General features: G+C 48.1%; 1 protein-coding gene across 2 annotated transcripts; it reads right to left on the reverse strand.

The window, feature by feature from the left end:
* Positions 1–233: 233 nt before the first annotated feature.
* Positions 234–9,456, reverse strand: EIF3D (eukaryotic translation initiation factor 3 subunit D). Of its 2 annotated transcripts, XM_007503425.2 has the most exons (15): positions 9,248–9,456; positions 8,144–8,276; positions 7,839–7,884; positions 7,521–7,657; positions 6,420–6,505; positions 6,027–6,099; positions 5,759–5,871; positions 5,511–5,643; positions 4,529–4,676; positions 4,164–4,294; positions 3,936–4,021; positions 3,699–3,828; positions 1,493–1,635; positions 1,054–1,334; positions 234–392 (listed from the first exon to the last, which is right to left on the reverse strand). In XM_007503425.2, the coding sequence occupies exons 2-15, from the start codon at positions 8,264–8,266 to the stop codon at positions 379–381; spliced, it is 1,644 nt and encodes a 547-aa protein (XP_007503487.1). In that variant the 5' UTR covers positions 8,267–8,276; positions 9,248–9,456; the 3' UTR covers positions 234–378. The 2 variants fall into 2 exon arrangements, with proteins under 2 accessions (XP_007503487.1, XP_056654865.1); XM_056798887.1 differs by having other exon boundaries at positions 234–1,334; positions 9,248–9,418.
* Positions 9,457–12,471: the final 3,015 nt, after the last annotated feature.

A 12,471-nucleotide genomic window follows, 5' to 3' on the forward strand; every position in this document is an offset into this window, starting at 1 on the left:
TTCCTAGAGCCTCCCTCTTCTGAGCAGTGCCTACTCTCATAGTTAGTTGGGAGCTAAATATTCTGTATGCCTAAGGCTTGGTCTGAGATGGGGAGGGGGTGTGAGTGCACTGTGTGTGGCTATACATTTCTTCAGTCCTTGTAGCCCCTCTATTTCCCTTATTTGCATTCAAAGACCCTCTACAAGAGCAGTGCTCTCTCTAGCCCTTTAGGAACTGTGCCAATCAACTAGAATAAGAGACTCATCAGGCTCCTCCTTTATTTCTTTTTTTAAACTCCAGTTTGGGTGACCAAGGCCAGTCCCCAAGGAAACCCCTGGGCCCTCCCAGACACAAGGGCATGATGATGGCAGCAGTGTGCTTATTCTCAACTGGCCTGCTCAGGCCTCTTCCTCTGAAAGAGAGGGACAGGGAGGTAAGTGCATGGCAAAGGGTAGCCCCTTTCCCTACTGTCTCCAAGGACTTCGAAACATTGGACATTCTCTAGCTTCTGATGGGGCCATCATCTTACTTTTTGGTCCCTCAATAGGTGGTCAGTGAATAACAGTGTTACCACACCTGTGGGAGGCACAGGGCCCTGCTGCTAGTCAGTGTCTAGTGTAGGATTTGAACCCAGGGCCTGCTAGTTGTTGGCCCAAAGCTTTATCTGTGTCAGGTATTCTCAAAAGAAGATTTTGGTGGGGCCCACCCAAAAGCATAATAGACACCTTTTTAGGTGGCTTGCTCCAGGGGTCTTTTGGCTCTAATGTCTTCTTTAAGGGGGCCCAGAGTTGGAAGTCCAGGTCTGTCACTGATTAGCCCTGAGACTGTAAGCAACTCTCTTTGGCAATATAATGGAGATTGTGACTTCGGACACCCACTATGGAGGTTCTTATGCTAGAGATGTGAGCCACAGTCTATCCTGCCATGTTACATAAGCCTCTCCCAAGAGGAGCTCCCTCCCAACCTCCACAGAGCCAGCAGGGGGAATCATGTGGATGAAGCCCACATTCTAGTCTCATCCCCACCAAGGTCCGAGGGGGCTTGGAGAGCCTGGTATGTGTACTTTGACTCACCTTCTTCTTCCTCTTCCTCCTCCTCATTGTCCTCATCCTCATCAGAGCTGAAGGTGCCATCTGGCAGGCTGTACACACGGATCACCTGCTTATTGGGGTCCTTGAGGATCAAGTACTTGCCCTCATCCAGTTTCATGCAGATGTCAATGACACAGCGCAAGATGCCCCAGGCATTCTCCACACTCAGGTTGATCTGGCTGGCAAACTCATTGGGCTTGAACTGCTGGGTGCCCAGGATAACATGCCGAGCGGAGTCTTTGACATGGTAGCGGGACACGTACCTGTGAGCAGATGTGGGAGATTGGTGGAGGTGGAGGTGGGGGAAGGATGAGGCCAAGCGCCGACTCAGTGAGATGTCCAGTGTAGCCTTCACTGAGATCCCCAAGGGGATAGCAGAGGGAGCCTGCACACCCTCCAACCTTGCTGTAGGCATCCTTACCCAAGCTTGAGGTACTCTGACCCAGCCAGCAATGCACAGCAGGTCCAGCGGGCCAGCTTGTAGCTGTTATTCTTCAGCTCCGTGGCGATGACTGCCCCTCGCTGAGAGTCCAGCTTCTGGCGCCAGTCCACACCATTGCAGTGCTGCCAGGGGAAAGGACCACCAGCGGGCACTTAGTATCCTGAGGCATAGCCCAGCCCCTATTCTATACACCTGCCACACGCTGAGATGGCTTGGTTGGATAGACCAAAGAAGGCACAGGGTCACCCAAATGGTGCAGGAACCACAAAGGAATCATAGATAGGGAGGGCAAGGAGTATTTTGGGGGCATTAAGGGGCTCCAGTCAAGGAGAAGGAAGGTGTCAGGTGCACTCAGAGGTCCAAGGCTAGATCAGGTTTCCCTCCCCCTGAGGGGTGGCAGGTTACACTGGAGAAGGCTCAGAATATCAGAGTAAGAAGACTGGATATGATCCTATGGGCAACAGGCACCCACTCCAGACTTCTAAGCATTGGAATGACCCAAGCAGATAATTGGAGAGTTGGGTCTTAATCTTGAGATTTATCTATGAAGAGGACAAGTCTTGGTCCCTTCAATCACTGACCTGAAGCCCAGGATACACACACACACACTCACACACACTCAATCTGCAGTGATGGAGGGAGATGAGGCAGATGAAGTGCAGTTGAGGAAATGGAAAGGAGGGATGGACACTTTGAAGATTGGTCATTTTGAGAGGAGGGAAGGATAGAATTAGGAAAAATAATAGTAAATGATGACAATTGGGTAGGGGTGGGGAAGAGTCAAGAAGAGGAGGGAAACGAGGATATTTAAGCAGTCCCTCAGTCCAAGGCAAGTATTCAGATACCACCTGAGGATAGAGAATGACAATGGAGGAAAAGCTCCATTGGATGAGGTGGCAAAAAAAGGTCACTGAGGAAGACTGTGAAAATGGAGAGTTCACTTTGGGTCAGAGCAGAATTAAGCCAAGGGGAGGGCAGCAGGCCCAGCCCAAAGGAACAGCAGCTCAATCAGATGGGCTCCAGTTTTGCCCTGTCCCTCACTACCCAAATGGGTTGGAGAGATCATTTCACTGTAATCAAGGAGTTTGATGGAAGAGGCCCCTTCCAGCTCTACCTGGATTGCTTAGGGGATGGGGTTAGCTTCTAATTTGTGAGTTCACTGGCAGAGAAACTTCCTTTTAGGGAGGAAACTCCTTTTGTCCATGTCAAGTCACAACTTAATAGTCACATTCTCCCCTACCATTCCTGTTCCCTATAGACAGGTAGAAGGAAAGGAAGTCTTCATCATAGCATTCACAGGCTACGTACAGGCCAGGTATCATCCCCATCCTTCCGAAAACACTGGATCTCATTATCTGGGGGACCTCTTGTCCTGGCCTTATTGGGTTAGTTTTGATCACCTTTGCTGTCCTTTCTCCCATTGTGGCCTGGGTTCATGTCTCATCATTCAACCCAGACCACTTTCTCCAAAGTAGCCAAACCAGGTGGCTTTCTTTCAATCCTCATCCTGTTGGGCTTCCTGGCAGTCCTGGACATTGCTGCTCTTTTATTTACTCAAGTTTTTATGAGCCTTCCTTGCTGGATTTGGCTGGATCACTCCTAGACATCTGGTCAGGAATCTTACCCACTAAATGAGGACATCCTCAAGGCTGTCTGGGACCCTCTCCTCTTTCCTTCTTACTTGGGGATTTCATCAAGACTTGATGGGTTTAAAGATCATTTTTAGACATTTCCAGTTCTATTTGTCTAGCCCTAGCCTCTTGGTAGGAATTTTCAAACTAGACATCCTGTAGGTACTCTGAACTTGACATCTCCAAAACAGAACTCATTCTTTCCTCTCAAAACAAAACCAAAACCAAAAAACAAAACAGCTGGCCAGCTGATGAAGTAGCAGATAGAGCACCTGACCTAAAGTCTACTAGTCCTGAGTTCAAATCAGGCCCCAGACTCAAGTTGTGTGACCATAGGCAAGTTGCTTAACCTCTTTCTCAAATCTCCCCTGGATTATTTCGGAGAATTTTCCAATTGCTCTGAACTGCTCTCTCTAGCTTTGTAAGCCCCATGACACTCACTTGCCCTTCAGATCCTCCACAACCAAACATACTCACTAGTCTACCTGTTCTCCCTCTCAGAATCCCTGGCTTCCCATAAGATAATTGGGGGTGGGGGTGCTGAGAGTGCTCACCCTGGAATCCCACTCATTCAGTGTCTTAATGTTGATAAAGGACACTTCTCCATTGGCCCCTGTCATCACTCCATCGTGCTCACAGCGGACAATGAGGTCAATATCTTCTCCAAGCTTCCACCTTCGGTACCTGGGACGACCAAGAAAGAAGACTCAGCAGCCCACTCACAGCCTTGGGCCTCCAGCCCATAGATAGCACTGATGGACCATGATGTTTGCCCCAAAGAAAGGACTTACCGGTACGCCACTGAGGCAATTTCGTTCTTGTCCATGTCATCTTCCACAAAGGGATTTGGGTTGGGAAACTTATATCTTTCCTTTCCCTGCATAGAATAGGGAGGAAGTGATAAATGAGTCTGAAGCTGATAGTACAAAGAACAACATTCCTGTGGGCACACACCCCAATGCCCAGCTTCTAATGATGTCAATTTACAGAAACCCCCAGCCCAATTTACAGAAACTCACCATCCTCAGGCACTGCTGGGAGAAGTTGTGATTAATGTAGGTGGCTTCCATGGCGAGATTCCGAGGCGAGTTGAAGGAGTTGCCTTCGTCCTGAGGGGGCTCGTTAGCAGTCTCACTCACCGTCAGGAGGTCTATGAGTTAACAGGAAGGTGAGAATGATGGAGGGCTAGGCAAGTAGAGGGGCATCCATTATGCTATCCAGAACAGCAGTTCTCAGCAACTATGGGGCAGTATTTCAGACCCTTTTCTACCTGCTCTAGAAGACATCGAGATCACAGCAAGTAACAAGGGCACAGGAAGGCAGACAGTGGGCCTGAATTAACCACAGGAAGCCTTTCACACCAGCATCCATTAGTAAAACTCACCAAAGTCCGAGCTGTCCCTTTTGTCAAAAAAGAGTTTGGACCCAACCCTCTGGACAACAATGTCCCAGGAATAGACCGAGCGAGTGCAGCTCATCAATGTGGCCAAAATGGCATCCGTAGCAAACACATTGCCCTGGGTTTTTGCCAGCTGCCAAGAAAGCAGGAAAAGATCAGTCACACACATGGGCAAAAGCAATCTAGTCCCATAACTGGCACTTAAGCATCAGCTAAAGCTATTTGCTGTGGTGTCCAGTAAGATACAAAATCAGCCAGAGCAAGCAGTGGATCCCCAGTCACATAGGTCTTGACCTATTGCTTTAGCACTGATTAGGTGGGGAAGAGTATCCATGGAGCAAACTATCTTGACTCCAATGTGAGCCATGGGGCTTTACTTTTATTTATTAAATGGTTACCTTCTGTCTTGGAATTTATACTAAGAGGGGGCAGCTTGGTAGCTCAGTGGATTGAGAGCCAAGCCTAGAGACAGGAGGGTCCTAGGTTCAAATCTGGCCTCAGATACTTCCCAGCTGTGTGACCCTTAGCAAGTCACTTAACCCCCACAGCCTAGTCCTTACTACTCTTCTGCCTCGGAATCAATACCCAGTATTGATTCCAAGATGGAAGGTAAAGGTTTGGAAAAAAAAAATTTATATTGAGAATCAGTTTCAAGGCAGAATGGGTAAGGGCTAGGTAATTGGAGTAAAGTGACTTGTCCAGGGTCATATAGCTAGGAAATCTCTGAGGCAAGATTTGAACCTAGGATTTCCTATCCTCAGGACTGGCACTTTATTCATTAAGCCAACTAGCTGCCCCTGAGGTCTTACTTTTAAATCCTGGTTTCCATCCCTTCTTTGTGTCTAAGAGTCAGAGCTGGTCTGTGTCTTAGAGACTCTTTAGTCCAATATGGAATTTCTCAGGCCTGTGCACCCTCCTTTTGTCTGGGGTGTTTAAAGGCTGGCAGGGCAGAAGCAAATGAGAGTACCTTTCGGATGACAGGGTCATCTGTGGTGGTGACAGTATGGAAAATGCGCTTGATGCTCCTCAGAGGCTTCTCATTCCTTGTGGTGATGCGGTCAAAGGCTTTGTCATAGTATTCCAAGGCTCCACAGCACTCACTGCAGGGGATAGAGTGGGTAAGAGACAGGCAGGAAGGAGGAAGGTGAACCCACTCTCTCCCTTAGTGGCCTGGGCCCTGGGAGCTCCTCAGCACAGAGGATGAAGGCTGCTTACATGTCCTGTGGTTCTGACACCTCCAAGTAACGCATTTTCATCAACTGAGGGAAATCCATTTCTTCTTTCACTTCCCAGTCACTGCGGACTTCAACTGAAGAATCCCGTGGCTTCTGTGGAGGCAGGAAATAGGGAAGAAAGAGGAGCATGCACACATCAAGGCTGGAAGGTCACCTCCTGAGGTTTAGTGGGTACCTTGGGAGTTGGGGACATACTGGGATGGTGTGGGGATAACAGGCCACATTCTGAGCTCAATGATGGCTCCTACCTGAGATTTCTGATCCCACTTCTGCCTCACTCCAAACTGCTTCTGGAACTTCTTCTGCAGACGTATGCGGTCTCTGAAAAGCAGAGAGAAATGGAACTTTAACAGGAGGCTAGCCATGAACAGATGACCACCCTTCTCTGGTAAAGCTCTGAGATGTCTCATTCTCCTGCATCTTTGTCAATGGAGCAATCAACAGAGAACTGAAGTCACAGCCACTGTGGGAAGTATGAGGGTGTGGTAGCATCCCTGCGGGATTGCCCATGGCTTGGCCCTTATTACTTTAGGATGACTGTAGAGAAGCAAACCCTGGAATTACTGAAGGAGCAATAAAAGAAAGGCAAGGCCAGGCCAGGGGTAGCAGGCAGCTTCCTATCATAAGGAGCCCTTCCTCACCTCTCTTTCTGCTTGGCACTCTTGGGCAAAGTCTGTAGGTTGAATTGGAGCATGTTTCTCCGGTCCTTGTCCCTCCGAAGATTCCGCTGAGGACCAAGGAAGAGAGGATGTTCATGGCATTAGACAGGGTCTAAGAGGGGACAATACCATAGGGCTGCTAGAAACAAGGCCAGTCTGGGGATGCAGGTGGGAAAAACTTGAAATTGGGAGGCATTGCTGTTCCCACTCCCACTTTCGGTGAAGCAAGTTTACTGTGTCTTATTGGAGTCTTTCTTTGCTGCTTGAAAAGAGCTGATGTTGCATGACTAGACCATCTGGTCAATAAAAACCACCAAGAGTAATTAATCGGGCTAATAAGAACAAATGAAACCCAACTCTAAGAAAAGGCATCAGCACGGAGCAGATTTGGCTGACAAACACTTTTGGGAGTTTTCAAGGTTTCCCCCATGGCATTTGACCCAATTCAAGACCATTCTTTTGGAATATGCATCCAGACTGTGTTTCCAATGATTGTTTTATCAGTCCCCGTTAATGAGTCAGGTTATATACAGAAACGGAGCAAAGGATGGTTGAGAATATTAAAATGTTTCTATTTTAAAACCACTAAAATTTAACCCTGGTTTTACTCCAGGGGCAGGTCCACCTCTGCCTGTCCATGGATATCTTCTATAGGAAATGTGAATAAACTCCATCACGCCAGGCTGGGTTACAGCTTCTTCTATCTGACAGTGCATTGCACCCTTGTTTGACTAATCTGTACAGGGTATCCTTGCTCCCTACTGTTTTTGGTTTTGGACCAAAGCTGTGATTTCAGGTGTTAAGGAGCTTCTTTTGCCAAAGCAAGTAGGTACCATCTGCTAACCTAAGAGTTGTTCAGGGCCCTCAAAGAATAAGGAACTAGTCATGAAGCATGTCCAGTACTAGGGAATCAAGACTGCAGAATAAAATCCTTTCAAGTACCATCTGTCAGGGGTCTGAGACTGCCTGGAATGATAAGCAATGGCCCATGAGCCAGTCCAAGTCCCAAGGAAAGACCCAAACATCTTTAAGCTGGTATCTTTGACATTGCTTGGACACAACATTAAGATGGTCCAGCCCTACCTGGGCAAACCTCATCCTATTCCTCTGGTAGGCAGTCTTCTGGGTTCGGGCCGTGTCCACAAGCTGGAAGCTGGTCTCATCCTCCTCATGGAAATAAGCATACTGACTTCCACCACCAAATTGGGAGGAATACTTATCTGAAGAGACAATACACCAAACCAGTGATTTAGAGCTTAGAAGGGCCTTTGGGACTCCCCAGTTTAATCCTTTTATTTTTGCTGAGGAAGAGATGGGCCTGGGCCACAGGGCAGGATGAATCCTTTCCATATGACATTTTCCTTAGTCCCAACTTCATAAAGTCAATGTAGCAACACTTACTGGTATACCTCTTATCCTGGTAGGTGGCCCCTGTCCAGTCTGCAACCTAATCAGGGTGACAAAAAAAGAAAACCCAGGGTCAATGGGCCAAGTGTCTGTTGTCTCAGAAATCCCCAGCCAGCACCAGACACCAAAGCTGCAACCCACGGAGCTTGGGGAAGTTATCTTGTCTGTCATAGACTCTCCAAGGGTCATGGCCCTTCTCAGCAGGCATCTCACAGGAATACTGCATTGTGCTTCTGAGACAATGGAAACTCCAGCACTGAGGGCTTGAAAGACAGGAATCTTTGCTGACCCACAATTACCTTTCCCAGCCGATCTCCCTTACTGAAGGGCTGATAGGGCATGTCCCGAAACTGCTCAGGGACAGCACAAGGGCCCCAGCCAGAGGGGTTATCCTGGATCACTGGAGTCACGAATTTGGCCATCTTCTGACACCTTAAAAAAACAAGGAAGGTCACAGCCAGGAGGAGTTGCCCAAGCACTAGGGCAGCCATTAAAAGAAGCATCAGGGCATACAACCCTGCCCAACTTTAGGGTAGCTGAATTAGAGTTTGGAGATTGGAGGTCTAAGACTCATCAGTGCCCCCTGCCTGGACTCCTGGCTCCTTCAAAAAAGTTCAATGTGGCCCTGAGGGGCAATGGCTATCTTTGGGTCTTCCAAGGATTTTCCTCTGGGCAGTATGAACTTGGGGTGGGCATGGGGTCACTTTATACATAAATCTAGCTAAGCCTGTAGAGCTGTCACACTCTGACCCCAGTCATTTATTTCTTTACCCTTTACCTTCCATCTTAAAATCAATATTGTATGAATTGTATGTATATGTAACATTGTACAGATATTGGCTCCAAGGCAGTAAAGGTTGTGCAATGGATATTAAGTGACTTGCCCAGGGTCACACAGCTAGGAAGTATCTGAGGCCACATTTGTATCCAGGATCTCCAATCTCTAGGCCTGTCTTTTTTTAATCCCGCTGAATGTTGAATGGAATAGACCTCGATAATTCCGGGCAGGCAATACTAGGATTCCCGTGGGTGAGTGTGGATACGCCCTGGTCCGGCTCCCTCCCGATTTAGTCTTTAGTCCCTGCTGGGACTCAGGAACATAAGGAAGACGACTTGACTGAGAGCTCTCAGACCTTGGGGGAGGGGTGGCCCTGGCGGGGGTCCCTGCCTGTTTCTGAGCTTCAGTCTCTCCCGCTATAAATGGGGCCAGTGGCTGATGATCTGGCCCGTCATAAGGAGGCAAACCAAGCCCTTTCCCGGCCCCACTTTACAGGAGGGTAAACCGAGACCGGAGACGGCCCGGGCAGCCGGGGGCCAGGTCCGGCGGGGTGCCCAGGCGCCGGGCCCCGCACGCGCCATGGAGCTTCCACGGGTTCCCTGGCTCCGGGGCCGGCGCCGCTCACCTGCTCCAGCCTCAGCCAGTCCCGATGGAGACGGATGGTTCCGGGCGCAGTCCCAGCGCCCGATTTCACTCTCTGCCGGCCGAGCAGGAAAGGGCCTGGGCTGCGTGCGCAGAACCCGGTGCCGTAAAGCGGCGCGGCGCGGCACGGCCAGCCCTGTCGTAAGGCAGAGAGAAAGCGCGCAGTCCGTCTCTCTTAGGCAGGAGAGGTGGAGGGTGGGGCGGGGCCGCAGCGCCGTAAAAGGAAGCGAAGCCCGGAAATGCGTCCCGGCCTTAGACGGAGAAAAAAAAGTGCTGAACCGAAGCGTGGCCATGGTACGGAATCGTCACTTCCGGCTAGGCGACGGGACTACGTTTACGTCAGGAACGAATCGTGGCGGGGATGATGACTCCTCCCCTTCCCCTTGTATCCCATAATGCCCACGGTAAGGTTCGGCGCTCTGGCTTGCTCCTCTGAATTTCTTAGTTCCTCGCGCAATGCGCGGTTCCTTTCTCCTGCCCCTGTATATCCCACAATACTCCGCGGCATCTGCTCCTCAATTCCCCCCTCCCTTCTCTCTGCTTCTGGTCATCTGAAGCCCCGGGGACTCTTTATCGTGGTTACTCTGCCACTATGGTAGACATTAAGATCATTAGAACCATAGCAGGCCTTTATATGGCCACTGAAAGTTTGTAAAGCACTGGACACTGTCAGTTCTGGGGCTGGGAAATCTTGGGTTCAAATTCTGATGCAGGCACTTACTAGCAATGTGATTCTGGGCGTGTCATGTCATCTCTACCTGCTCCCGGTTCCTCTTCTGTAAAATGGGGATAACAGCTCCTCCCTTCCAGTGTTGTTATGAGAAGCCAAAAGAGATGATATTTTTTCAAGCGCTTTGCAAATATATTAAAGTGCTGCAGAAATGTTATTATTGTGGTCATTGACATTGCAAGGCTTAATAAGCACTTTGCTGAAACAGCAACATCCTTGATGATCATAATTATCCCAATTTTACAAATTAAGAAAGAAGCTTCAGACAGGTTAAGTGATTTGCCCCTAAGCAATGAGGTGAGATTTGAACCCAGGTCTCTCCTGCCTAGTTCATACTTTTCTAGAGAGACCTATTTACAGCTGCCTCTGGAGGCACATCCATATCGTATCATTCTTTTCCCTGCCCAACCTCCCACTCCATATAGACATTTGCCACCCCATTTCCCCCCAAATGAATTCCCATCAGGAAATCTCAAAACCAATTTGGCCCATAAGGGCTGTTCAAACTTCATCTTTGAGAGGCAGGGTAGCATAGGGTAGAGGTTCTTCAACTTGATGGGATCAAGACCCCTTTCTACCATTAGAAATGAATGAAGAAGTTTTTGTTTGTAAGGGTCATCTCTATTGATACCATATTAGAAATAAAGTCTTTGTAATTACCAGAAGTTTATACTTGGTGGATCTACTGACCCTTTGAGATCTGTATCAAGGAAGCTCATCCCCTCCCCTTCCTGAGTAACTTTACCTGTCTATCAAACATTCCTGACATACCATAGTTGCACAAGTCAATAAAAGTTAAGGATCAATAAAAGTTAAGGTTTGGGGCAGATCGGGGGAGACCTGGGAGAAGACCAAGGGGAGAACCATGGGAGGAGAGAGAGTACAGGAGGTAAAGGGGGAATGAGGAAGAGACTGGCAGGCTAGGCTCCATGTGGTCAGGTTACTTAGGGATGATTGTCTACCCTTCCTAATAAACTTTATAAAATATATATCTCTGGGTAGAAAGAAATATTTTTTTTAATTATTACAGATCTCTTATCTCATTCCTTATTAGTGGGGTGGAATGAAACTGGATTGGGCAGTCAAGACCTAGGCTGAGTTCAAGCTCTGACATTTACTTGCTTTGTGACCTTGAACAAAAGCAATCTGAGACTCAAGTTTCCTCACCTTTAAAATGGGGGTGAAAATAATACCTTTAGTACTTACCACCCAGGGTGATTGGGAGGGTGTGTGAGATAACACATTCAGAGTTTTCTGACCTGGAGTCATAAGAAATATTAGTTGTTGACACTCATGACCTTCTTGGGGTGTTCTTGGCAGAAATACTGGAATGGTCTGCCATTTCTTTCTCCATTTGATGGAGGAGGAAACGAGGCAAACAGGGTGAAGTGATTTGCCCAGGGTCACATAGTTAGTGTCTGAGGCTGGATTTGAACTTAGAGGCCCAGCATTTTCTCTATTGTACCACCTACTTGCTCCCAAGTATTAGTTACCGCCATTATATTTTTTGAAAAGTAAGAGTTGGAATTCTAGGGTCTTCCCTCTGGGAGAAATGGGATTCCATGTGGAAATGAATGCAAGCCAAAAGCTGGATGTAGAGTCTGGATTTGAATCCTGTGTCTGACACTTACTAGTTGTGTGACCCTGGATAAATCCTAGGTTCTCTAGGCCTCAGTTTTCTTTTTTGTAAAGTTCCTCCCAGCTCTGAAGCTATTTCCTATGAGTTATGGGATCATAACAATTCCAGTTAGAGATCATGTAAATCAACCCATTAATAAGCCTTTGTTAAGTCCCTACTCTATTCTAGGCCTTGTGCCAGGGTCTGGTGATTCAAATACAATGAATGAAACCATTTGTGCCTTGAAGGACTTTCCATTTCACTTGAGAAGTGGGCACAGAATAGCTACTGGTGGTTTAATACGAAGCATGTGGGGAGGAAGGGGGCTAACAACTGGGAAAGAAGAAAAATTTGATGTGGAATGTGGTGTTGGAACTATAGCTTAAAGAAAGGGATGGGATGGGGGGATAACTAGATGGTTCAGTGGATAGAAAGCCAGGCTCAGAGACCAGAGATTGTAGGTTCAAATCTAGCCTCAGACACTTCCTAGCTGTGTGACCCTGGGCAAGTCACTTAACCCTCATTGCCTAGCCCTTACCACTCTTCTGCTTTGGAACTGATACCCAGTATTGATTCTAAGACAGAAGGCAAAGGTTTTAAAAAATAAAAGGAAGAGGGAGATTCAGTGGTATATAGATGATGAGGGAAAGCATTGCAGGAAAAGAGAGATGGTCAGTGTCAAGGTACAAGTAGGAGATGAATGATGTGTGTTGAACAGAGGGATAGGGTTGGGGTGGGGTCTGACTAGTCTGTAGAATGTAAAAAGGGGGAGAGATGGACAAGGAGCCTGGAGGGATGGGCTGAAGCTAAACAGAGGAGATGATCATTGATTCTAGACCCAGGTGGGAGCTCCTGGGGC

Source organism: Monodelphis domestica, chromosome 5, assembly GCF_027887165.1.
Source record: "Monodelphis domestica isolate mMonDom1 chromosome 5, mMonDom1.pri, whole genome shotgun sequence".
NCBI classification, from domain to species: Eukaryota; Metazoa; Chordata; class Mammalia; order Didelphimorphia; family Didelphidae; genus Monodelphis; species Monodelphis domestica.